Genomic DNA, 26,507 nt, shown 5'->3' on the forward strand with positions numbered 1-26,507 from the left:
CTTTTTTTTATTAAAAAAAATTGTATTTCTTTTTTTATATATATATATATATTTTTTTTTTTATTAAAGGGCTCAGAGGTCCCCTTTTTTATTTTTTTATAAATGTTTATTTTTTTATTTTTGTTTACATATATATATATATATATATATATATATATATATATATATTTATTAAAGGGCCCAGAGGTCCCCAGGGCCCTGGATGGCAACCCCCTCCCTTTTTTTTTATAAATGTTTCTTTTTTATATATATTTTTTTATTTTATTTTTTATTAAAGGGCCCAGAGGTCCCGGATGGCAACCCCCCTTTTTTTGTAATTAATTTTTATGAAAAAAATATATATTTTTTATATATATATATTTTATTTATTTCTTTCTTTTTATTAAAGGGCCCAGAGGTCCCCAGGGCCCCGGATGGCTACACCCCTTTTTTTATATATATTTTTCCTTTTTTTTGTAAAGGACCCCCGCTTCTAAATTCGCGACAGCCCCCCTTGCTTCTCAATTTCAGGCGGCAGCACCCCCCCTCCGGTTCTCTGCTCCAGAGGGGGCCATGCCTGAAGTTGTGTAAGGGGCCCCATAATTTCTGATGGCGGACCTGCCGCCCGTTAAGCCCCTGTGCTGCCCACAAATCAGGCTGAAAATCATCAGCGGCACACAGCCAGTGACAGTACTGCTTCCCTTCCCAGTGTTTTAAAATGTACAGCACCCCTGGCTTCCCTTTAGACGTGCACTTCTCCCTTCCTGCCACTGGGTGCTGCTTGTATATAAAAGTGAATTAGAATGTGATTTTATAAAATCCCCAGTTTGCTCTTCCCGAGGCTGACTTCTTCATGTCCTGCTCCTCAAGGTATGTCACTGTTTGCTAATCTATATTGTAAATAGAAGTTTTCTGTAGAGTGTGCCCAAAGTCTTTATAATATTTGATGATTCACTGCAGGTCTGGTCAGTGTTTTAAAATGTTCCTCTATTTTACACATGGCATGGCATGGGGTCACAGCACCGTCTGTCCATTCTGCTTTAGCACCATGGGACCCCATGCCATGCCATGTGTAAAATAGAGGAACTCTTTAAATCACAGACCAGACCTGCAGTCCAGGCTGAGTAAGGCCTCAGAGCACATGGCATTACTGTCTGTATTTAACTGCTTGATGGGCTTATTTTGGGCCTGGCTGGTTCACATGTATGTGTTTTGGCGGCCCACATTTGCGCAGGCACAGCAGCCCATTCATTTGAATGGGCCGCCATGCCTGCGTTTCCTGCAAAGAAAAGCGCATGCCTCATGTAATAGGCTGAGCACACAGCACACCTATGCCCATCAAGCACTGAAATACAGCACTGTCTGTCCATTCTGCTGTCTGCTGTGACTTATCTGCAGTTCCCGCACTGTCAAACTTGCTGCATTTTTAGACGTTTAGGTCACGCTTTTAAAAACACAGTGCTTTTGTGTGTGCAAGAACTGCAGGTAAGTAGCATGGTGCAAAAGCAAAATGGATTTCAAGGCAACTGTATTTTTAAAGTGCTGAATGCACCTTTTTTCTGCAGGAAACAAAGGCATGGTAGCCCATTCAAATCAATGGGCTGCTGTGCCTGCACAAATGAGGGCCGCCAAAACACATACATGTGAACCAGCCAGGTCCAAAATAAGCTGGAGGGGGGGCCCAAAACTTTTTTTGCCCAGGGCCCAAACCATATTAAAGACGGCCCTGGCTCAGTACTGTTTGTTCTCCCCTCAGCTTGTCACGGTCGCTACTGTGCCAAACAGACAGCGAGGCGTGGTAATGCCCCAAGTGGCTCTGTGTGGAATTGAACCCGGGACCTCTCCGTTGCTGCTCCGGGTCTTTGCCTCTGAGCCACTTCTCAGTTGATATTCTGCTTGCTGTCCGTCGGAGCCTGGTTCTGAACTATGTGCTGATTGCCTGTCTCTGGATCTCCCTACAATCTGCACTTGTCTATCCTGGTCCAGCTGAGGCAGGTTTCCTAATCAACCAGGGTATAAAGCCCTGCCTCACTATGAGGGCTGTGTCAGTTCATTGTTCTCTGATTGTCCTGTCTGTGCCAACGGTTCCTGTGTTCCTGTGGTTGTCTTCAGCTACAAGACTGACCCCGGCTTCTGACCCTTTTGGCTTACGTACCCTGGAATGCTGCTGTCTCCTGCCCTTTGACCCCGGCCTGTACTTTCGGACTTTCCCTGCCTTCTCCAGCCCTTGACCCACGGCTTGTGCCCCGGACTTGTCTTTGGTTCCTGTGTGCAAACCCTGAACTTTCCGTCAGTAGTTACCTGACCCTCAGCTGTCATCAGTGTACCCCGTCTGCTCAGCTACAAGACTGACCCCGGCTTCTGACCTTACTCTGAATTCTGGAATCCTGGGCCACGGCTATACTTGACTATCCTTGGCGAATCCCTATCTAGCCCCCGTGCACAGACTCACAGCCCAGGTAGTGTCTTACCTTATTACCGTGGGCTGTGTGTACCTGCAAGGGTGAGCTTACAAATCTGCGAAATGGACTCCACACCAGGTAAGCCCTCACATAATGAACTGAGCCATAACATGGAGTCTGCAGACTTGTACAAAATGCTCACCTCCCTGGCTCTGCAAGTCTCCAGCCTGGGCCATACCTTTCTGGAAATACAGCAAGAAATTCAATTACTTAAAGGGACAGCACGGCCAGCCCCGGAACCAGCATGTCCGGAGCCGTTTGTTGTTATGCCAGAGAAATTTGATGGTAGCCGTGCATCCTTCTTGTTTTTTAAGACGGATTGTGAGCTGCCGTTTGCTCTTAAACCTAGGACCTATGCCACGGACTATGTTAAGGTTCGCGCTTCCATCAACCTGCTAACTGGGCAAATCAAATCTTGGGCTCATCTGCTGTTGCAGGAAAAGAGTCCAGTCTTGGACAGCTGGGAAACTTTCATGTTTGCTCTGGACTCATACATTCCTGTCTCCAAGAAAACCAGTGCGCCCAAGTCTGCTCTCAGTTCACGTAGCCTACCGGTATTCAGGGACAGAAATATTCTGTACAGACACAACACCAAGCCAGCCCAGTATGTGCCAAGCTATGAAGCTCTGTATGTGCCCAGCCATAAAGCTCCAACACCACAAAGCCTTGACGCTCCTGTGGATGCACACACGCCTACCTTGGAGGATGAGAAACCCATGCAGATCGGGGCCATCCGATCTGGGCTATCTAAGGTAGAAAAAGAGCGGAGGAGAGGCTATGGACTTTGCTTTTACTGTGGTGTAAGCGGGCACTTTATATCTCTCTGCCCAACTCGCCCACCTCGGCCAAAGGTTCTTCAGGTGGGTACTATTGGGAGTTTTTTTCCTACCCCAGAATCTTTGCCTGCTATGCAGCTTGAAGTTCCTTTGCCCCAGTCTGACATTCCGGTGACTACTGTCCAGTCCAATGTACCTGTTCTTCAGCTTGCTGTACCTACCTCCCCAGTTCCGGCTCCAGCGTCTCCAGTTCTGGCTCCAGCGTCTCCAGTTCCGGCTCCAGCGTCTCCAGTTCCGGCTCCAGTGTCTCCAGTTCCGGCTCCAGTGTCTCCAGTTCCAGTTCCTGTGTCTCCAGTTGAAGTTCCTGTGTCCCCAGTTCCTGTGTCTCCAGTGTCCCCAGTTCCTGTGTCTCCGGTTGAAGTTCCTGTGTCTCCGGTTCCGGCCCCAGTGTCCCCAGTTGAAGTTCCAGCTCCGGTGTCCCCAAGTGAAGTTCTTCCACCTGACTGTACATATGCCTCGAATGGTGCTATGGTCCGTAAGCAGGATCTAGTAGTGTTTGAACGAGCTTTACAAGCAGTGAGTGCACCCCCTACCAGAACTTCAAAAGCAACGAAGTCCAAAAAGAAAAAGTCTTCGGACTCTGTCATGGTGCTTTGTTTCCCCATGGTTTGGATGAGAACTGTGTGTATGGCATGGATGCCTATGGCAACATATCTCTCCTGTCGGACGATGTGTTTGGCTACTCTAGTGAAGAGGGTGGTTTGGACGTTACAGACTGTGCCTATGAGGAAGCTCCTTCCAACGCCCGGAGGGCGTTTTTAAGGGGGGGGGACAGTCACGGTCGCTACTGTGCCAAACAGACAGCGAGGCATGGTCATGCCCCAAGTGGCTCTGGGTGGAATTGAACCCAGGACCTCTCCGTTGCTGCTCCGGGTCTTTGCCTCTGAGCCACTTCTCAGTTGATATTCTGCTTGCTGTCCGTCGGAGCCTGGTTCTGAACTATGTGCTGATTGCCTGTCTCTGGATCTCCCTACAATCTGCACTTGTCTATCCTGGTCCAGCTGAGGCAGGTTTCCTAATCAACCAGGGTATAAAGCCCTGCCTCACTATGAGGGCTGTGTCAGTTCATTGTTCTCTGATTGTCCTGTCTGTGCCAACGGTTCCTGTGTTACTGTGGTTGTCTTCAGCTACAAGACTGACCCAGGCTTCTGACCCTTTTGGCTTAAGTACCCTGGAATGCTGCTGTCTCCTGCCCTTTGACCCAGGCCTGTACTTTCGGACTTTCCCTGCCTTCTCCAGCCCTTGACCCACGGCTTGTGCCCCGGACTTGTCTTTGGTTCCTGTCTGCAAACCCTGAACTTTCCGTCAGTAGTTACCTGACCCTCAGCTGTCATCAGTGTACCCCGTCTGCTCAGCTACAAGACTGACCCTGGCTTCTGACCTTACTCTGAATTCTGGAATCCTGGGCCACGGCTATACTTGACTATCCTTGGCTAATCCCTATCTAGCCCCCGTGCACAGACTCACAGCCCAGGTAGTGTCTTACCTTATTACCGTGGACTGTGTGTACCTGTAAGGGTGAGCTTACAAATCTGCAAAATGGACTCCACTCAAGGTAAGCCCTCACACAGCTCTTATGCAGCTGAGAACCGTGGGAATGTGATCACTTATAAAAAAAGAAAAAAAAAGTATTGATAATGTATGTAGCACTACCCCTGAAGGAGCTGCTGGTTTAGATTTGGGTTTTGCATGTTACCTCTAAGTTTGTTGTCCAGGGAAGAAAGTTTGTAGAGATTGCAATTTCCACACAAGATGTAAAACCTTCAACCGTTATTTTTATTTTTTTGCTGCATAAAACTTGTGAAGGAAGTAGAGAGTATTGAGAGAAGGGAAAGGTTCAGGTACGTGGTACAGAATGCACAAAAAGTATCTAAAGTTCCAGTATTCACCACTCCTGAGTGGGTATTGCTCACCCCTCTCACCTGGCCTAGCAGCCGGAATGATGCACGGACAGTATGGAAACAGTCTGCCACAGACTGTCTGAGAACAAAAGATGGATAGCCAGGAATCCTCTGCCACAGGATTTAAGTCCTGAACTTCCTGTCTTACAGCAAAAGAGCCTTTAAGCCAATCCGGCGGACTGTAAGACAAATTGAGTAGTGGATCCCAGGTCACCAGGCCTATCCCGGGACATCAGCTTGCCTTGCTTGGTCTCCTCCAGGGCAGATCTTCCCCCGGTTTCCTTCGTTAAGCAGCTTTCCCCACTTAGATGGACAGCTTGGGATTCCTTTCAGAACCATAGGCCCCAGCCAGCATAGCTGGTCCTACCTGATAGGAATACAGCCTCGGACCAACATGGTCCCGGGGCTGAAATCACACACATGCACCTTGCGCCAGGAGGGCACGAGGTGAAGGACCCCAAAAAACGGCGTCTGCCCCTTAAGTATCCCCTCCCAGCATGCACAGCGGGGCACCACTCCCACTGGGCTGCTGTCAAGAAGGGTCAATCAGCACACTATGGTTCGCTTGAGTTCAAACATGGCCCTGAGGTGGTAACGCCACCTACAGGCAACAAGGGAAAACTTCTATCAAGCACAAACATAGCCAGAACAGAGGCTAATTTCCATAACAATTTGTAAAGTCTGAGCCCAACTATGGGCTCAGACACCCCCTAAATTTATAGTAGCGCCCAGTCATTGTGAACCCGGCGCTACATGTATTTTTATATATACTGTATACAAAAATGTTTTGTCTTTTTGCCTACTTTTAACTGACTGGGTTGTTTTATATCATGATTATTTAATCACTTTAATAAAGCAATGAGAACTTCAAGGTACAATTTCTGGACCAATAACTGGTCTCTAACAAACCTCTGAGGGCTTAACAGAGCAGCTGTATTTATACTGAGATTAAATTACACACAAATAGACTCTATTTACTAATTAGGTGACTTCTGAAGGCATTGGTTCCACTAGATTTTAGTTAGGGGTATCAGAGTAAAGGGGGCTGAATACAAATGCACGCCACACTTTTCACATATTTATTTGTAAAAAAAAATTGAAAACCATTTATCATTTTTCTTCCACTTCACAATTATGTGTGTAGCGCCCTGCTCCCAAAGATGGGGGCACTATTTCAAATTTAGGGGATGTCTGGGCAAATAGTTGGGACCAGACTTGTTGAATTATATACAAATTTGCCTCTGTTCTGGCTGTGGTACCGCCTGGTAGTATTTTCCCTTGTTGCCTGTGGGTTGCGTTACCACTTCAGGCCCTTGTTGGAACGCAGGTGTACCATGGTGTATTAGTGCTATGATTAAGCACTAATTTATAGTGCGAAACGCGACAGCTGTTTTACTCCCGTGTAGTGTTCTGTGACTTGTAGTGCATTTTTCCTTTTTTAAATAAAGACAACCATCAAGGTTTTTAGGATTGCGGCTGTCCATATTTTCTTTTTCCATTTGTTACCTTGTGCATTGCCAGCACCCTTGATTTCCTAAAACCATACTGATCATCCTAACACAATCCACCAGGAGCGGTAACTTTCTTTCTCTCATGATGTATTGGGTGTCCCTCCTCGGCAGCAGTACAGTGGGAGTGGTGACTCCGCTGTGCATGCTGGGAGGGGATACTTAAGGGGCAGACGCCATTTTTCGGGGTCCTTCGCCTCGTGGCCCTCCTGCCGCAAGGTGGGTGTGTGCAATTTCAATCTCGGGACCACGTTGATCCGAGGCTGTGTTCCTGTTGAGTAGACCCAGCTATCCTGGCTGAGGCCTACGCTTTGGAGGTGATCCTGTGCTCTGTCCTGCGGGAAGAAGCCACTCAATGAAGGAAACCAGGGGAAGACCTGTCCCGGAAAGGACCGAGCGAAAGGCTGGTACTTTGGGAGAGGCCTGGAAACTTATTGAAGGATGCACCGCAGCCTACAACACCTTACAGTCCGCCGGATTGGCTTAAAGGCTCTTTGGCTGTAAGGCAGGAAGTTCAGGACTTTAAATCCTGTGGCAGAGGATTTCTGGCTATCCATTCTGTGTTCTCAGACGGTCTGTGGCAGAAACTGTTTCTATACTGTCCGTGCATCATTCTGGCTGCTAGGCCATGTGAGAAGGGTCTATCCGGATGGGCAATACCCACTCAGGATTGAGTGGCGAATATTGGAACTTTGAATACTGTTGTGCATTCTGTACCGCGTGCCTGAACCTTCCCCATCTCTCTATACTCTCTACTTCCTTTGCAAGTTTTATGCAGTGAAAATAAAGCCTACAGTTGAAGGTTTTACATCTTGTGTGGACATTCCAATTTCTACAGATTTTCTCCCCTGGACAACGAACTTAGAGTTAACGTGCATTTCCCAAAATCTAAAGCCAGCAGCTCCTACGGGGGTAGTGCTATATGTGCCACTTTGTGTTGGTCTATCACATAAAATCCCAATAAAATACATTTATGTTTTTGGTTGTTACATGACAAAATGTGGAACATTTCCAGGGGTATAAATACTTTTTCAAGGTACTGTAACTGCAGACTGGAAACAGGAAACTTAAATCAGAGAAAATACATATAGCCAGATTCACGTATGGTGGCGTATCTTTATGCCTCCCATTTGCACTACGCCGACGTAACATGAGGCAAGTACTGTATTTACAAAGCACTTGCTCCCTAAGTAACGTCGGCGTAGCGCAAATGGCCCGGCGTAACCCCGCCTAATTCAAAGTAGGCATATAGTGGGCGGGCTTCATTTAAAGTAACCGTGACCCCATGTAAATGAGGGCTGTTGGTACGGCGCATGCGCGCGCATGCGCGCGCATGCTCAGAATCGCGTCGCAAAATACTCATTGCTTTCGACGTGAACGTAACCTACGCCCAGCCCCAAGCTGCTGAATCTGAGGAGGAGGGGAACCGGGATGCCACGCCGGCGGTGGAGACGGCTGCAGGGGATGTGCCTGGTCAGCCTGGTAAGTCTAGTTCTCTATCACCTTTGGAGTTAAATGTTGCCTGGTATAGGTTGTGGGGAATGGGGGGTACACAGTTTCTGGGGTAGGACAGACGGGTTCTGAGGGAGTTGGGCTGAGGGACATGGCTGCCACTGGATCGGGCCCACAGGTGTCAGGCACTGCGCCTGGCACCCCGGGGCGATGGGGCATGTGCAGGAGCTGTTGGGGGGTTGCGGGACCTGGGCCAATGTTGCAGGAGGGGTGGCCCCATGGATAGGCGGGGCAAGAGAGAGAGTGGGGGACGCCGTCACCCCAGAGGTGGTGGTGGTTACCCCCCTCGCCACGGTAGCGGGTGCAGTACCGGTGAGTATCGGGGACAAGAGTGGGGAGCAGGCGGCTCCTGGCACGGCGGATATAGTCAGAATTGCTGATGCTGCTAAGTGGGAAGTATATGTTTGTTTTGAGGGGCTATTGGGGGCCCATTTGAAACAGGAAGTGCGGGACAAGATCGGTAAGGGTGAGTACATAAATGTTTTTATTTTTTATTTTTTTCGTTGCTCCCCCTAGAAAAATAATGTATTTCGATTGCAAAACCCGATGACTCAAAGGGGGAGGAGGAGAAGAGGAGGTATCGTTTGATTCCCAAGGACATTCGGGAATTGGCTGCAGGTATTCGCCATTATGGCCAGCGTCATTGGGGAGAAGAACCCGGAACACTGCTCTGCGCTGTTCCGCTACATGGATGTCATAGGTGAGGCTCACAGGGTGTATGGGGGACTGCATGGCTGAGGTATGACAAGCAGTTTAGGCAGTGAAGGGCGGTTAGACCGTCGCTCAGGTGGGAGCATAAGGACATCAGTCTCTTGATGCGACTTATGTCTTCGCTGTGGGCACCAATTCTGTTTCTTCAGGGGGAGGGGGGCTGGAAGGACAACAGCCTCAGGACTGCCGGCCGGGAAGTAAGTGGTGGGTATGCTGGCAATTGAACAAATGCTCCTGTAAGTTTGGGGGGGCCTGGCACTTTAAACACAAGTTCCCCGGGTGCAACCTTCCGTGTCACGTTGCTTCAAAACGGCAAAGCGTGCCGGAGAGCTTGTTAGCAAGAGGGACGACTCCGGTGAGGGTGGAAAGGATGCGGCCTTTCATAAATGGATATCCGGATGGGGAGGCAGCTGGGGTGTTGGCCTCAAGGTTCTTGGAGGGTTTTAAAATACCATGTTCCCTGGCAGAGGTGCCGCCTATGGCAGGGACCTTGCGGTTCGCGTTAGAGAATCCTGGGGTGGTTGCTGACGAATTGGCGAAATAAGTGGCACTAGGGCGCATGGGGGGGGGGTTTACAACCAAGCCGTTGTAGGATTTGGGTGTTTCCCCCTTGGGGGTGGTGCCTAAGAGGGAACCAAATAAGTTTCATCTGATTCACCACCTTTCATTTCCAAAAGGTGGGTCGTTAACGACGCCATAGACCCCGAAGCGTGTATGGTGTCTTGCAGTTCGTTCGACGCTGCCGTGTGATGGGTGCGGCATTATGGACAGGGGGCCCTTTGGATGAAATTGGACATTTAGTCAGCGTTTCGCCGGCTGCAGGTACAACCGGACAGTTTTAGGCTGTTTGGGGTGCTATTGGCAGGAGGAGTTTTAGGTGGATCAATGTCTGCCCATGGGTTGCTCTATTTCCCGCTCCATGTTTGAGATGTTCAGCTCATTTCTAGAATGGGGTAGTTAGGGACATAGCAGGTGTGGATTCAGTCATCCACTATATGGATTTCTTTTGGTGCGTAGGACCACCTTCCTCGACTGTGTGCGCGATGCTCCTAGCCACGTTGCAGCACATTGCGGGTAGGTTCGGGGTTCCAGGGGCAGCGGACTAGACAGAGGGCCCAACTACGGAACTCAGTTTTCTGGGTATCGTGATTAATTTCAGGGCCATGGAGTGTCGGCTGCCGGCGGATAAGGTGGAGAATCTCCGGCTGGAGATGAGGGGGGTGCTGGGGCAGAGCGCAGTCCAGCTAAGGATGTTGCAGCACTTGCTAGGTGAGTTTAATTTTGCCTGTCGGATTATTCCGATGGGGAGGGTGTTTTGTCGGCGGCAACCGGTGGGGGTTAGGGCCCCGATTCATTTCATTAGACTTACCAGGGAGCTAAAGGCCGACCTGAGAGTGTGGCATACATTGCTGGAGACATTTAATAGCGATCACTTTGGCTGGATGGATGGATGGATTGACCGGTGAGTAACTTAGACCTGGTCACAGATGCAGCGGGGTCTACGGAGCATTCTTTCAGGGGCAGTGGAGTGCAGTAGCTTGACCTAGGTCTTGGGTGGAGGCGGGATGTCTCTGGAATCCTGGTATTGTTGGAATTATTTTCCGGTGGTCCTGGGCCTGGCTATGGAGCTGTGGGGGGAGGTTTGCAAAAATTTGAAGGTCAGGTGAACGGTGATAACATGGGGATGGTCCAAGTCATCAACCGTATTTCCGCATCTTCGCAGCCGGTGATACGGTTGTTGTGCCACTTAGTATGGCATTGTTTACAGCTTAATAATTTTCTGTATGCTGTGCACATCACGGGTGTGTTCAACACGCTCGCTAATGCCATGTCTCGGTTTCAGTGGGCTGGCTCCGGCTGCAGAGAATAACTGGGTTCCTTGTCCAGGGTGGCGGTGGGAGATTGCCTTAGAGTCGCCACGGGATGGATCAGGCGGTCGTGAGTAGGTCAACCTGGGAGCGTGCTCGAAAGTCTGGAGGGAGTGGTTAGATTTTACACGGCTGGTGGAGGCTGAACTGGGGGTGTCGGAGACAGAGTGGTTGCTAGTGTATTTTGTTTCTAGGCACATGGAGGGAGGGGGGGCAGTATCAGCCATTGATAAGAAAATGGCGTGTTTGGTTTTTCTGTTTACATAACAGGGACTGACGGATTTCACGAAAAGCTTTTGGGTGAAACAGGCAGTGAAGGGGTACCGTAAGTGTCACTCACTCAGAGATACTCGCAGGCCGGTCTCTTTTTTTCGACCCTTCAGGCCATCAGCGAGGAACTGGAGTCCATGTGTTCCTCTCGGGTTATAAGGTGTGTTTGTTCAGAGCTGTTTTTTAGTGGCGTTTTTTGGGCTTTTCGGGGGAGAGCTGGGAAGCCCATCTCGGACGGTAGCTGGGGGTTTCATGGCCAGGGACGTGTTGGCTACGGAAGACAGGGTGGTAAGTGACGCCAGTCTCAGACGGATCAGAGGGAAAAGAGTGTTGAGCTGTATTCGCTGCCGGGCTCGAGGATTTGCCTGGTCAGGGTGGTAAACGATTTCTTGGAGGTTCGTCCGGCTGGGGATGGGCCGTTCTGGGTTTTTGGGGATGGTTCACATTTATCTAGGTTTCAATTTATTGCGTTGGGTTTGGTGATCAGGCACACAGAGTTGGAGATTAATGTGGGCTTGTATCTTAAAGGGGTTGGAGTTTACCTTTCAGCGATGGGTATAGACCTGTGGGCGCTGGGGCTTCAGGATGAACTTCAGCAGGCCCTGCGGGTGTGGAGGGGCCCATAACGATAAGGGGTTATCCTCGCGGGTGTGGCGGTGTCCTTGGTCTTTGATGGTGGCAGATGACATATGTGATGAAAGTGGTGGGGGGCTCATCTGTGGTATGGGCCCCTCTGGGGGTATTCCAGTGGAACGGTGTCTGCTGGAATACGGTTATGGTTGCACTGCCGGAAAAGGGGGTTGTCTCCGAGCTGGTGATACGGCTGGAGGCCTGGTATGGTAAAAAGGTTGTCCCGCAGTGTAGTGGTGGAAAAGGTTAAGTTTGGGGTGCCGTCAAAGACCAACAGGCTGTATGTGTGTTTAAAACACGTGTCGTTACAAAAGTTATTAGGAAATTAATTAATTATTTAATTGGTTAATAAAAAGGCTGCTATGGCCATTTATAACTCCAAACTCTTGTGTGGTCGTTTTCATTTAGGTGGGGTAAGACAAACGGGATGTGGGGGAGTATTGTGGGTAAATTAAGGTGGTATGGGTAAAATGGGTGATATCTTTACTACATTGGTCAAGGGAGGCCCGGAGTGGAGAAAAACAAAGAGAAAGATAACGGAGGGCCGGGCATGACTAAATAAAAAGTGAGCCATGAAAGGGTTAAGATAGAGGAGATGTGAAGGGGAGGTGACAGGATGAGAAAGTTGGTGGAAAGGGAGGAGCTATATATATAAGGAGGAGGGGAATGCAGGGAACAGTTCATGTGGAGTGAGACAGAAGGAGGCAGTTTTTCCCACCCACCCTCCCTGTGTTTTGCATATGTTGTGTTGTTCGTTTGTTTTCTTCTCTTTCAGGTTCGTGGATTTGGGTCGTCATAGGAGCGGTGTAACGGCAGTGTCCTTGGTCTTTGATGGTGGCAGATGACATATGTGATGGAAGTGGTGGGGGGTTCATCTGTGGTATGGGCCCCTCTGGGGTATTCCAGTGGAACTGTGTCTGCTGGAATACGGTTATGGTTGCACTGCGGGAAATGGGGGTTGTCCCCGAGCGGGTAAAACAGCTAGAGGCCTGGTATGGTAAAAAGGTTGTCCTTAGTGTAGTGGTGGAAAAGGTTAAGTTCGGGGTGCCGTCAAAGACCAACAGGCTTTTGTGTGTGTTTAAAACACGTGTCGTTACAAAAGTTATTTGGAAATTAATTATTTAATTGGTTAATAAAAAGACTGCTATTGCCATTTATAACTCCAAACTCTTGTGTGGTCGTTTTCATTTAGGTGGGGTAAGAAAAACGGGATGTGGGGGAGTATTGTGGGTAAATTAAGGTGGTATGGGTAAAATGGGTGATATCTTTACTACATTAGTCAGGATAATTCCTAAACAAAATCTTCTGACAATATTTGCAGTTACTTGGTAGGGAAGGTGTCTTTCTTCACATCAGATGATTTCTAACCCAACTTGGCATAATTGGTGAAGGAAGATTCATGCGATGATCAACATTTTTCTTACATTTTTGAAAAAAATAATTTTTGTAAAATATTAATCAAAGCATACTATACCTCATGTGCTCCTGATCCTAGAAGGTATACATTGCTTTCTTGGTTGTAGCGAATTCGTACATTGTAGACTTTATTTTTATACAACACCATAAGAACATATGGCTGTGAAACTGATGATTGTGAGCAGTTTCTTACCAGAAATGTACCATCCTATGAGAAATACAAAGGTAAATATGGTAAGTTTTTCAATGATTCAAAAACGTTGTGGTCTTTTTAAATCATTCCTCTATGCAAGATTTTTTTCCAGCAACTTTGTAGATAATTTTCCTCAGAGGCGCTAATAAAGGAGTGTATGGAATAAGGAAATACCAATAAAGTATACATAGTTACAGAGGCTGAATTAGCTTTCCGCCAGTCCACTGGTACCATTCCAGTTAGTAGGTTGTCCTTATAGATTAGAAATAATGGTCTAGCTATGACCTTGCTAAGTTTCATAGTTGGTAAGGTTGAATAAAGATTCCAGTCCATCTAGTTCAACCTGTGTTGGTGTGTGTGTGTGTGTGTGTCTATTTATGTCTCTACCACTTCCTATATCCTTATATAGTGTGTTCAATAAGATGCTCATCTAAACAATTTCTGAAATTAATGACACTTCCCGCTGAAACCACCGATTGTGGAAGGGAGTTCCACACCCTTACCACTCTAACAGTAAAGAACTCCCTAGACCATTTAAGGTAAACACGCTTCTCGTCCATTTTTTGGATGTTTGAGAATTGGTAGCGCAGCACATGTATATTTCATTTTTATGAATTGGTTAAACACAATTTTGTGCATGTAGCAACCCACCGATTTTCAATTTTTCTGTGCTATTTGACACAATCTGAGCACATTTGGTAGTGAAGGAGTTACTCACATACAACCATACAATTTTTTTATTGTGTTTTCTCCAAACTGTCTATTGAAAAGCTACACAGGGAAGTGAAACAGCCAAGGCATAGTGCTTCTTCAGCATCTCCTACCATAAATGTGATCTTTGTTGCATGAGCAAACAAAGAGGGTCAGGAACTCTTTGGCCCTTGCCTGAGCCAACACATGGTTAACAATGCAACTGCTGTGAACCCTGTTGACGCACTTAAAAGTAGCCATTTTCTTTCCGTTTGCTTCAACTTGGATCACATTGAATGAAAAATGACTAATCAGTACAACAGGGTGAGCCTCAATAAATTGTGAATGCTTGTGGATCCTGCTGCAACAAAGATCAAGATATTATGGGAAGTGCCAGCACCTTTAAAGTGACACTAAACTCTTAACTCAAATGTACCTTCTACTGCTCTCAGCTCCAAATTTCGGAATTCTTGCTCTGATCCAACTTCCTGTTAAAGGGTGGTTTATGTGGCTACATGGTCCTTTTGTATGTAGGAACATAACCACACCTCTTGCTTGTTCCCAAGATGGACAATAAACTATGATATTTGTAGTGTGATATAGCAGAGTGCACATGGCCAGTTGGCCACAACTATTTCGCAAACATTTTATGAAAAATAGATTATAGGGCCATTAAATAGTGGATGTGTATAGTTATTGTTGTAAAAAAAGGTAATCATTTAGTATCACTTTAATAACATTATATGACATAAATATTGGAATTTATTTGTTAAAGCTGAATTCCAGGTATAAATATAATTGCATAGTCACACTGTACCAATGTAAGTATTAGCTAATGTAAAGTATACATATTCCATATCTGCTTGATCCATGTGGAAGTGGAGAATCACTATTGTAGCGACTAATACAGTGATCCTCACTATCTTCTGTGTCCCATGCTGGGTGGCTGGCTTGCTGCATAGTAAACACAGGGAGTTGATCATTCTGCATGGGCACCATTCAGAGAAAGCCTTGCATTTTCCGCAATAAATGCAAAATGTTCTTTGACTGGATGAGATAGTGAAGCGGGATGGTTATTTCCTGTTCTCCACCTTAAAGGGGCATACCTAGAGCATTTGGCACCTGGGGCAGGCCCCTTTACATTGCATAGCACCCTGCACCTCTGGACCCCTTTACATTGCACAGCACCCTGCACCTCGGGACCCCTTTACATTGCACAGCCCCCCCAGCTCTGGACCCCTGCACATTACCCCCCACAGCCCTGACTGGACCCCCTGCACATTACCCCTCACAGCTCTGACTGGACCCCCTGCACATTACTCCCCCCCACACCCCTGACTGGACCTCCTGCACATTACCCCCCCAGCTCTGGACCCCCTGCACATTTCCCTCCCCCCACAGCTCTGACTGGCCCCCCTGCACATTAACCCCCCCTCCCCACAGCCCTGACTGGAGCCCATGCACACATTGCATAGCTCATAGCTCTGTCAGTTCCTACCTTACTCTGCACTTTCGTATTCACAAGACAATGATTGGTTGCTAGGACCACCTAGCAACCAATCACCTACTACTCCATAAATTCCTATGCTCCACTGTCAGTGTCTCTCGCTCTCCCTCTCCTGCTGTACAAGAGAGCGAGAGACAGTGTTTTTTTTCTGCTGCTCTGGCGGCACCCGAGTAGCGGTACAGACCGCACCCGTCTCGGGCACCCCTGCACCCCCCCCCCCACGCTGGGCTCTCCCTGCACTGTCAGCGTGTAATATCACCGCTGACAGCCCGGCCACCTCGCTGTCATTGTTTTGTACAGGGGGGGATGGGGTGCCGCCTGACACCCCCCAATGTGTGTCACCCGGTGCGGACTGCCCCCACTCCCTAGTTAGTACGCCACAGCCACCTTGTCCTATAAAAAAACATCTTGTATCAATTGAGAGTGAGTTACCCCCTGTGTTCAGTATGCAGCCAAACAGCCCCTTAAAGATGAAGAAAACCTTGATGAGTTTTACGTCTTCTTTTTTTTCCCCTGCAAAGTAAAAGCATGATGGGTTAGTATGCATAGCATACTAGCCCATTATGTTGCAATTACCTGCAAACAAATTCCACGATGTCCCCGCTGGTGGCCACGTCCATCTTCACCCCTCTTCCTTCCAGGGCCATGGACTCTGTCTCTGTGACTAGCCGGAGTCGCGTGATGTCACCCCCATGCATGCGTGCGGGAGCCACTGGTCACGACACGGGCCTTTTCGAAAACGTCACGCCTTTCTAGAATGTGCATGCGCCAATGACGTCAACGCAAGCATATATGGTAAATATCTCCTAAACCGTAGAGGTTTAGGACATATTTCAAGTACCTACATGTAAGCCTTATTAAATGGCTTATGTTAGAAAAATAGCTGTGCTGTGATAAAAAAAAAAAATGAAAGTCATATGCATCAATCGTGATATCTGTAATCACATGTACTAAATTAATATAAGTAACCAGTGAGTTAGACACTAGACGTGATATCTAAAGTCACCTGCACTCTACTCACCACAAAGTAGACAAAGTGTATGAGATTAAGTGACTAAAACAATAAATTCAATATGACAGCTGGCCTGTCCGTTAGAACTTAATAAAAAGCACCATCCCATAAAATGGGACTACTTAACCTCCCTGGCGGTATGATTCTGTCTGGAATTACGTACCAAAAGCGGTACAATTATTTTGCAAGGAAATTTGGCGTTTTATACTGTAGGCCTGTAATTTTTAGAAATAACTCACTTAAATCTGACCAAGCAAGAGTCTTGTAGGCATCCCGGGTATGATTTTTTTTTTTTTTTTAAATCAAAGATGTTTATTTAGAAAAGACAAAACAAAAAAAAAAAAACAGAAAGGAAAATCACAGCGAATACACAGCTCATTAACACATCACCGGAACATCCCACCAGTGCAAATAACAGTTCACACCTGAAGCACCGCAGACTCCCAAATAACAGAAGACCTCAGTGCGAGGCCACTATTTAAGAGGCACTAGCCCCACTGGAATACACACGTCCCCCAAATCATATACAAACGATAAAACCAATGAATCAAACTCCCCACTCTCCGACTGCCCCCGATGGCTGACCACCCCCTCATCTACCTAAGCAGCCTATCCATGACCAGATCCACCGGGGATAAGCCAGGTGAATCCAACCACGGGGCCCACACTTGTTCAAACTTTCTCGAGCAGCCCCTGTGTTGATAGACATACCTCTCCAATCTTATGGTGTCACCCATTTGAGCAATCCATTCCTTCAACGTTGGAGGATCAACTGCCTTCCAATGCCGAAGGATTAGCCTACGGGCCTGAAACAGAGCTCTCAATATGGCTTGCCTGCTATTGTCGTCCAGTGACGCATCATCTATAATGCCAAGAAGACATGGTTTCGAATCAACAGGAATGCTAGTCAGATAAACTCTGTTAAGGAGAGTCACGACCCCTGACCAGAATAAATGAAGCTTGGGGCACCGCCACAGTAAATGAATCAAGTCGCCATGGTCCCTTGCGCACCTGGTGCAATTGGAGTCTGGCCTCACCCCCATTTTAAATAATCTGACGGGTGTGTAATGCACTCTGAGCACAATGTACAATTGAGATAATCGCTGAGCATGATTTTTTTTTTTAAAACAAAATTATAAATTATAATATAATAAATAATTATAAATAATTATAACAAATAATAATATAATTATAATAAAAATTATTCAATAATGTAATCAACTCAAAATCACTGAAATTTGCAGTTGCAGAATTGTCGCTGTCATTATTTTATTTTTTTTATGACGAATTTCCCCGCAAATGGCTATCGCACATTTCTGCAAGTGATTATAATTTATTATCGCTGTTTTCTAGCTGATCTAAAACCATTTTTGACATAAAGGGACACTTTTGGACAATCTACAGTTTTTAGGCAGAAAGAACATTTTTTATTATATAAAAGTTCATGCAGGGCACTGGGCAGACCACTAGGGACAAGGGGGGTGTGTATTTTTTACATACAGTACTGTAATCTATAAGATAACAGTATACTGTATGTAAAGTGTTTGTTTACTTTTTTGAATTTGGCGCCGTTCTCCGCCCCCGTGCGTCGTAACGTCGCAGGGAACGGAGATCGGCGGCACACGGGGACACTGTGAATCGAGTGAGGAGGACCCGCTCGCTCACACAGCGGGGTGGCATCGCTGGATCCAGGGACAAGGTGAGTAACTTGCCTGTGGATCCAGCGAAAGGTAAGCCGCACCGCTGCACGTCCACCCCGAGCGTGACTCGGGGATACCGATCTTAGCATTGAAAACCAACCCCGAGTCACGCTCGGGTTTACCGTCAGGGGGGTTAACCAATAACTGGTAACAGTGCAAATATTGTGGAAAAAAAAATAATAAAAAAACTTGAACTTGAAAATGAAGTAAGTAAAAAGTCCAAATAATCTGATGATCCAGGTGTTAGTTTCAATAGAAAAGTCCTCTCCAAACGTGATGTCTGTGACTTCAAATAATCAAAAACACCCAAAGAAAAGTGATGGTCTCAGATAGAGAGGTTTCCTCCACCAATGAATATACTGCCGCTTACCAGATTTCCTGATCTCGTTTGAAGGAGATCACAATCGCTTGTGGCTTACACCCCAGCCAAGGTCTCTATAGCTCCCAACAGAATCCTTCCACTTCCTAGTTAGGTGAATTTCAGTGGACTTTCAGTGAAATTCGTAGCTCAGCAGCCCAGCAGTTCTTAAAGATGAACTTCATTAGTTGCAAACTACGCAGCACAGCAAAGATCAACTGTTGACATAGGCATCGCTGCAATAATCTACTGATTCCGTTGCTGAGATTGACAGCTGTGTGTGTCCAGCCATGATCACCGCAATAAGCGTTTATTGATTGGTTTGTGCAAAAGTTATAGTGTTTACAAAATAGGGAGTATTTTTATGGCATTTTTATAAAAAAAAAAAATTGTACTAGTAATGGCGGCGATCGGTACTGCGAAAATTATGGTGGACATTTCGGACACATTTTTGGGACCATTGGCATTTTTATAGCGATCAGTGCTATAAAAATGCATTGGATTACTATAAAAATGCCACTGGTAGTGAAGGGGTTAACACTAGGGGGCGGGGAAGGGGTTAAGTATGTTCCCTGGGTGTGTTCTAACTGTAGGGGGGTGGTCTGACTAGGGGAAATTACTGATCCTCTGTTCATACATTGTATGAACAGAAGATCAGCATTTCTCTCCCTGACAGGACCAGGAGCTGTGTGATTACACACACAGCTCCCGGTCCTCGCTCTGTAACGAGCGATCACATGTGCCTGGCGGCGATCGCGCCAGCCGGGCACGCACACGGGAGTCGGGGGCGAGCGTCGAGAGCCCGACGTATATCTACGGGCTCTCGCGCAGGGGAGCCGACCTGCCGCCCCTAGTGGCCGCGTCGAGAGCCCGACGTATATCTACGGGCTCTCGCGCAGGGGAGCCGACCTGCCACCGTAGAACTGCCGCGGCTGGTCGGCAAGCAGTTAAAATCTGCTGAGCTATGAATTCCACTGAAATTCACCTAGGAAGTGGAGGGATTCTGTTGGGAGCTATAGAGACCTTGGCTGGGGTGTAAGCCACAAGCGATTGTGATCTCCTTCAAACGAGATTATAAAATCTGGTAAGCGGTAGAATATTCATTGGTGGAGGAAACCTCTCTATCTGAGACCATCACTTTTCTTTGGGTGTTTTTAATTGTTTGAAGTCACAGACATCACGTTTGGAGAGGACTTTTCTATTGAAACTAACACCTGGATCATCAGATTATTTGGACTTTTTACTTACTTCATTTTCAAGTTTTTTACGTTTTTTTATTCTTTTGTTTCACAATATTTGTTACCAGTTATTAGTTAGGTAGTCTCATTTTATGGGATAGTGCTTTTTATTAAGTTCTAACGGACAGGCCAGCTGTCCTATTGAATTTATTGCTTTAGTCACTTAATCTCATACACTTCGTCTACTTTGTGGTGAGTAGAGTGCAGGTGACTTTAGATATCACGTCTAGTGTCTAACTCACTGGTTACTTTTATTAATTTAGTATATGTGAATGTGATTACAGATATCACGATTGGTGCATATCACTTTAATTTTTTTTTATCGCAGAACAGCTATTTTTCTAACATTTGCTCTCTATGGTGTGTATCTCACATGGTTAGTTGCAGCAGCATATTGTGTTTTTATACACTTTTTTTAATTGTATTTAATTTAAGACAGCGCAGTATTTTCACCTTACACATTATTAAATGGCTTACTTGTAGGTAAAAGTGGTGTAACTAGGTTACGCGACTCCGGACAGTCACAGAGTCGGAATCCGCGACCCCGAAAGGAAGATGGAGGCTTCCAGCCGGCGAGGAAAGCGGGGACATCGCAGGCTTCGGTTTCAGGTAAGTGACACATAATGGGTTATTATGCGATGCATAGTAGCCCATTATGCTTTACCTTTGCAGGGAAACAAAGAGGAAGTAAAACCCATCATGGTTTACTTCCTCTTTAAAAGAGAAGCTCTACTGATTTCCATCATCCAATCATGTGTGAGCAAATATACTTTTTTTTATGTTTTCTTGCATGCGATTGGATATTCAAAGTGAATTTTCACCACATTCACTAAGCCAAGGGAAAATTGCCCTTGCAGAGTGACAATACTCTTGCAAAAGAAAACTGCCTATTTGCCTTTACTAAATAAACACCAATGTGATAAATGTCTGTGTAGAAATATTTTTCTATTGCTAATAATTTAAAATGTAAAACGCAGTTACCTGATTTATTGATCTGAGAGCCCTTTCTGCATCCTTTCTTGACATAGTGCCCAAATACCATTGTTCTAAAGAGAGGTCCTAAAATGTGAAATGCATGGATTAATACACATACAAATAATGCTAAATGAATTATTAATAACCTCCTGAAGATTGCCTCCACCAAAAAATGTCCCCACTATCTTGAAAAATCACATTACCATCAGTTGATAAAAAATTTGTTTCTTCAAATTGTTGGGATTGTTTCATGGCAACAATAAAACTGTAATAAATACTTGCATTTTTGGCTGTATATTGGCCTAAGCACCAATGCAATTCATTTTTGGCCCTTTTTATACTTTTTTCTATAAATGCTTTTTGTTTTGATTGACAATAAATGAGCAGGCTGCATGTTCATTGCTACTGAGGAGTCTTTCTCCTACAAAGCAGTCAATGTGGCATTTTCTTTCTAAAGATAAAGTCGTACTCTAACAGGACACCCTATTACACTGTGTCTTGTACTTGCCTTGCTCTAAAAAGGTAGTCTGTAACAGGGCAGTCTCTCATTGAACAGTTTTTTAGGTGCATTCTGAGATCACCCAGGATTTATTGATATATATATTAGGTGTGCGCATCTTCACTGGTCTCATGATTCGATTTGATTACGATTATCTGGTCAACGATTCAATTTGATTCCGCGATGCATCACGATTACTGATGCGCTCCCACTTCCGCTTGGGCCGCCTAGGCGACCCGTCCTTCAAGCAATCTTCTGGGACACATCACAGGTCCTAGAAGATTGCTCGGCTATGCAGGACAGCTCAGTGAGACATGCGCACCCGGCTGTGAAGCTGCAAGCTGTCACAGCCGGATGCCCACAGTAGTATTGCCAGCGCCGTGGACAGGCAAGGGAGATCATGGAGTGTTCGGGTGGCCACATCACTGGATTGTGGCACAGGTGAGTGTCTTTTTATTAAAAGTCAGAAGATACACTTTTTTTGTAGACTTTTAATAAACAAAACATTTACTGGAACTGCTTTAACCTCACTCCCTTAAAGCGGAATTCCACCCAGTGGAACTTCAGCTTTAAGCACTCCTCGTTCCCTGACATGCCACATTTGGCATGTCATTTTTTAGAGGGGGGGGGGTGTGCAACCTTTTTTTAGTGGGACTTCCTGTCCCACTTTCTTCTTCCTGTCCCGGCTGCCTAGGCGGTGACTCCTCTCGCCCTAGGTGGCCCCTCCATGCCAGCGATCTTCTGGGACACAACACAGGTCCCAGAAGATTTGCTGGCCAATGGCAGAGCGCAGTGCATGCCCAGCCGTGAAGCCACAAGCTGGACCGTGAGACAGGTGAGTGTTGGTTTAATAAAAGTCAGCAGCTACACTTTTTATAGCTGCTGACTTTTAATAAACTAAAAATGGGGCGGAACTCCCCTTTAAAAAGTGCACTAATCCGGTGCACTACAGGGTACAGGAATTCACACACACCCACGGCTGCTGGGAGGTCAGGAGGGATTAGAATCCACAACTGACAAACAGCCCTGTGAGTTTCACTTTACTGTCTATGTGCTGAAATTTCTCTGGGCTTTGCACATTCCAGCACACTAGGAGTTAACACAGTGAAATGTGCAAAGAGCCAGAGAAATACCAGCACAGAGCATGTGTAGGAGTATACAGTCACATACAGTGGGGATCGAAAGTTTGGGCACCCCAGGTAAAAATTTGTATTAATGTGCATAACAAAGCCAAGGAAAGATGGAAAAATCTCCAAAAGGCATCAAATTACAGATTAGACATTCTTATAATATGTCGAAAAAAGTTAGATTTTATTTCCATCATTTACACTTTCAAAATTACAGAAAACAAATAAATGGCGTCTGCAAAAGTTTGGGCACCCTGCAGAATTTATAGCATGCACTGCCCCCTTTGCAAAGCTGAGCCCTGCCAGTGTCATGGATTGTTATCAATCATCAGACAGAACAGCTCGCAGGATTGTGAGAAAAGCAATTCAAAACCCACGTTTGACTGCACGATCTACACTGGAGTTGTGGTACACTATTCCACTATAAAGAGATACTTGTACAAATATGGTCTCCATGGAAGAGTCATCAGAAGTCATCAGAAGAAAACCTCTTCTACGTCCTCACCACAAAAATCAGTGTTTGAACTTTGCAAATGGACATATAGACAAGCCTGATGCATTTTGGAAACAAGTTCTGTGGACCGATGAGGTTAAAATATAACTTTTTGGCCGGAATGAGCAAAGGTACGTTTGGAGAAGAAAGGGCACAGAATTTAATGAAAAGAACCTCTGTCCAACTGTTAAGCATGGGGGTGGATCAATCATGCTTTGGGGTTGTATTGCAGCCAGTGGCACAGGGAACATTTCACGAGTAGAAGGAAAAATGGATTCAATACAATTTCAGCAAATTTTGGATTGTAACTTGATGCCATCTGTTAAAAAATCTGAAGTTAAAGAGAGGATGGCTTCTACAAATGGATAATGATCCTAAACACACCTCAAAATCCGGGGGTTCATTGGGATGAACCCTATCTTTATCTTTATCTTTATTCAAAATTATGTTGGGATGATGGTACTTTAATGTCATGTTATTTCTTTTCTACTGAGAGGTCTCTATATAAAACACCTCAAAATCCACAGGGATTACATCAAGAGGCGTAAACTGAAGGTTTTGCCATGGCCTTCACAATCTCCTGACCTCAACATAATTGAAAATCTATGGATAGACCTTAAAAGAGCAGTGTGTGACAGACAGCCCAGAAATCTCAAAGAACTGGAAGAATTTTGTAAGGAAGAATGGGCAAAGATACCTTAAACAAGAATTGAAAGACTCTTGGCTGGCTACAAAAAGCGTTTACAAGCTGTGATACTTGCCAAAGGGGGCAGTACAAGATATTAACTCTGCAGGGTGCCCAAGCTTTTGCAGACGCTATTTTTTGGTTTTCTGTAATTTTGAAAGTGTAAATGATGAAAACAAATCTAACTTTTTTGACATATTATAGGAATGTCTAATCTGTAATTTGAAGCATTTTGGAGATTTTTCCATCTGTCCTTGGCTTTGTTATGCACATTAATACAAATTTTTACCTGGGGTGCCCAAACTTTTAATCCCCACTGTACTGCTGTTAAAATACCTGTGTAGTAATAAATGCAGTTATAATCCATTAAGTGGCCACTGCTGTATGTGCTTTTTAAAATATATGCAGATTCATACCTCATTTCTCAGTGTGTATATAACTGTATATGATCGCTCATGTGACTGCACGGTCCGGCCCGCCTCTCTCCTCTCAAGTCTCATGTCTCTCGTCTCTCGTCTCTCGCTCTCCTGACGTCAGTGGGACTTTTCAGCCCCGCCCACCGACTGTAGCTATCAGTTTAGGAGAGTCACATGAGCGGCATATTCAGTTATACACACACTGAGATATGAGGTATGAATCTGCATATATTTTAAAAAGCACATACAGTGGTGGCCACTTAATGGATTATAACGTGGCATTTATTGCAAAATGGTTATTTTGACAGACACGCTCGAAGCGCTCTCCCGGGAGGGGCGGGGCATGTCAGATGATGTCACGGACATAGATTATTGGGGTCACATGCATCCATGCCGCATCGGGGACCCCCGAAACGCGATGCATCGATTAACAGTTCGACCGCGTGTACGAGGCATAAGAGACCTTCGATCAAGGCTCATGAGGTTTATCTGGGCTGGGAAACCAGTAAGTGTACGTAGAGACATTCTTTCACTCCCTAAAGAAAAAAGAGGGATTGGTCTCCCTGACCCAGTTAGATACCAGGAAGCCTCACACTTGGCTAGAGTAGTGGACTGGTGTGCGCTCAGTAAGAGGAAACCGTGGGTACAGATGCAACAGGCAATGACTGACATCCCCTTTGAAGGACTGGTATGGCTCTCAGAAACCGACCTACCAATGGAAGTAAACAAACACCCGATGGTAGCAGCCACCCTACGAACTATCAAAAAGATTTAAAAAAACATATATATGTCTCTTTACCCAAGCCCTATGGCCCAAATTCTGGGTACACTGGCTTTTCAGATGGGTATGACAGACCCAAGGTTTGGAGACATGCGACGAGGGGGTAAAAATAGGGTTGTCCACTTCTCAGTGGATAACCACTTAATGACAAGATCAGAGACTGAACAAGAGATAACTAGACTTTCTCAAGGGGTTGCAACTAGGTGCTTATATTCGATCAAAGTCAAATAATTATGCGGAAATTAGAGCATTGTCAGGATTTGAGCAGATATGCTTGAACAGGGAGTCAGTGAGACATTCCTTGTCATCTTTCTATGCGATACTGACTGGACTAGAAACACCACAAGAACTTTCCTTTCTCCAGGCATGGGAAAGGGACTTGGGGGTTATATTCTCCCAAGAGCAGAGACAGGATTCTGCAGTTTACTCATAAGGCGTCAGTAGCGAGTAGATACCAGGAGGGAGGATATACAGTTCTTACCAGATGGTATAGAACACCCTCGGTAATGCAACGGATATACCCCCAGGTGTCAGATGTATGCTGGAGGTGTCATGAGGCGGAGGGCACTATATTACCAATTTTTTGGGAATGTGGGAAAATCAAGGAGTTCAGGAAAATGGTTGCCGAAACCGTCAAAATAATAACGGGAGTGCATCTCGGAGAGAGACCAGCAGCCTTCCTGCTACATGATGTCCCTATGTCAGTCGAAAAATATAAAAATTCATTGCTTAAACACCTTCTAACAGCAGTGAGGGCATGCATCCTTGTACTGTGGAAGAATGAGACCAATGAGACCTCCATCAAAAGCACAGTGGTTTGCTAGAATTGCAGAAATTCAACAGATGGAGAATCTTACTTTGACCCTGAAAGACCAAGATGAGAAATACCGAAAGACATGGGGCCCGTATCTTGGATATAGGGGGGCCAGGAGTAGATGGGCAAGAGGGGAGTACTGCCGGCTGGAGAGGAGGAGGGGGAAGGATTCCTTAATGAGTGTGTTCCCTCCTTTTTTTTTCTTTTATGTTGTTTTTTTTTCCTTCCTGTATTATTTTTAGTTTTCTTTCTATAATAGAAGGTATGCGTAGTTAAATAAAAAAAAAAAGAGAAGTCACATTGGGTCAATGAGCCGTGGAAAAGAGGTAACATAATATAAGATGTTAATGTAGTAAGGGGATATATTTAGATGGAAATATTGAAAGGATGTTATAAGAAGATATTATGTGTTGAATATGAATTGAAAATTTTGCTTGTCCCTTCAGATCAAAGGCATAACTAAAACCTTCTGGGCCCCGGTGCAAGAAACCATAAAGGGCCGCCCTGACCCCCAGCCAAACCCTCCCCTTCCGCCACAGTGGCAGAATGCCAGCATCCAGTCGACGGGAAGGGGGCAATCACCAGTGCAGGACTCTGGGCACTCCGCAAGACATAAGGGGTAGGTGAATTTGGTGCCCACGCTAGTGTACCCTGTAGGTAAGTAACCAGAGCCTTTGTTCCATGTGCCATATGCTTGCGTCGGCCCTAGGCCAAGTGCAACCTTTGTGATCCTGGTAGTTCTGCCACTGCTTTGGATATTTTTGCATGCACTGTAGTAATCAGCTCTTGACAGCTGTGTACTAACGAATAGATTATCGGACAATTGTTCCAATTTTTTTGTCCAATTTTCTTATGCTTTAGACTGCCCTGTAACAAATGCTATAATACAGACTATACTGTAAAGCCTCGTACACACGATCGGAAAT

General features: G+C 45.8%; 1 protein-coding gene across 2 annotated transcripts in view; it reads right to left on the reverse strand.

Annotated features, from left to right (window-relative positions):
- The window catches only part of LCP2 (lymphocyte cytosolic protein 2), a 300,267-nt gene that overhangs the window by 5,359 nt on the left and 268,401 nt on the right, over positions 1-26,507 (reverse strand). For both annotated transcript variants that reach the window (XM_040344695.1, XM_040344694.1), the window contains 2 exons: positions 20,773-20,850; positions 13,152-13,301 (listed from right to left, as the gene is read on the reverse strand). In XM_040344695.1, coding sequence (XP_040200629.1) covers positions 13,152-13,301; positions 20,773-20,850 — 228 coding nt within the window. The remainder of the gene's footprint in view (positions 1-13,151; positions 13,302-20,772; positions 20,851-26,507) is intronic.

This window comes from Rana temporaria, chromosome 3 (assembly GCF_905171775.1).
Source record: "Rana temporaria chromosome 3, aRanTem1.1, whole genome shotgun sequence".
Taxonomy (NCBI): Eukaryota; Metazoa; Chordata; class Amphibia; order Anura; family Ranidae; genus Rana; species Rana temporaria.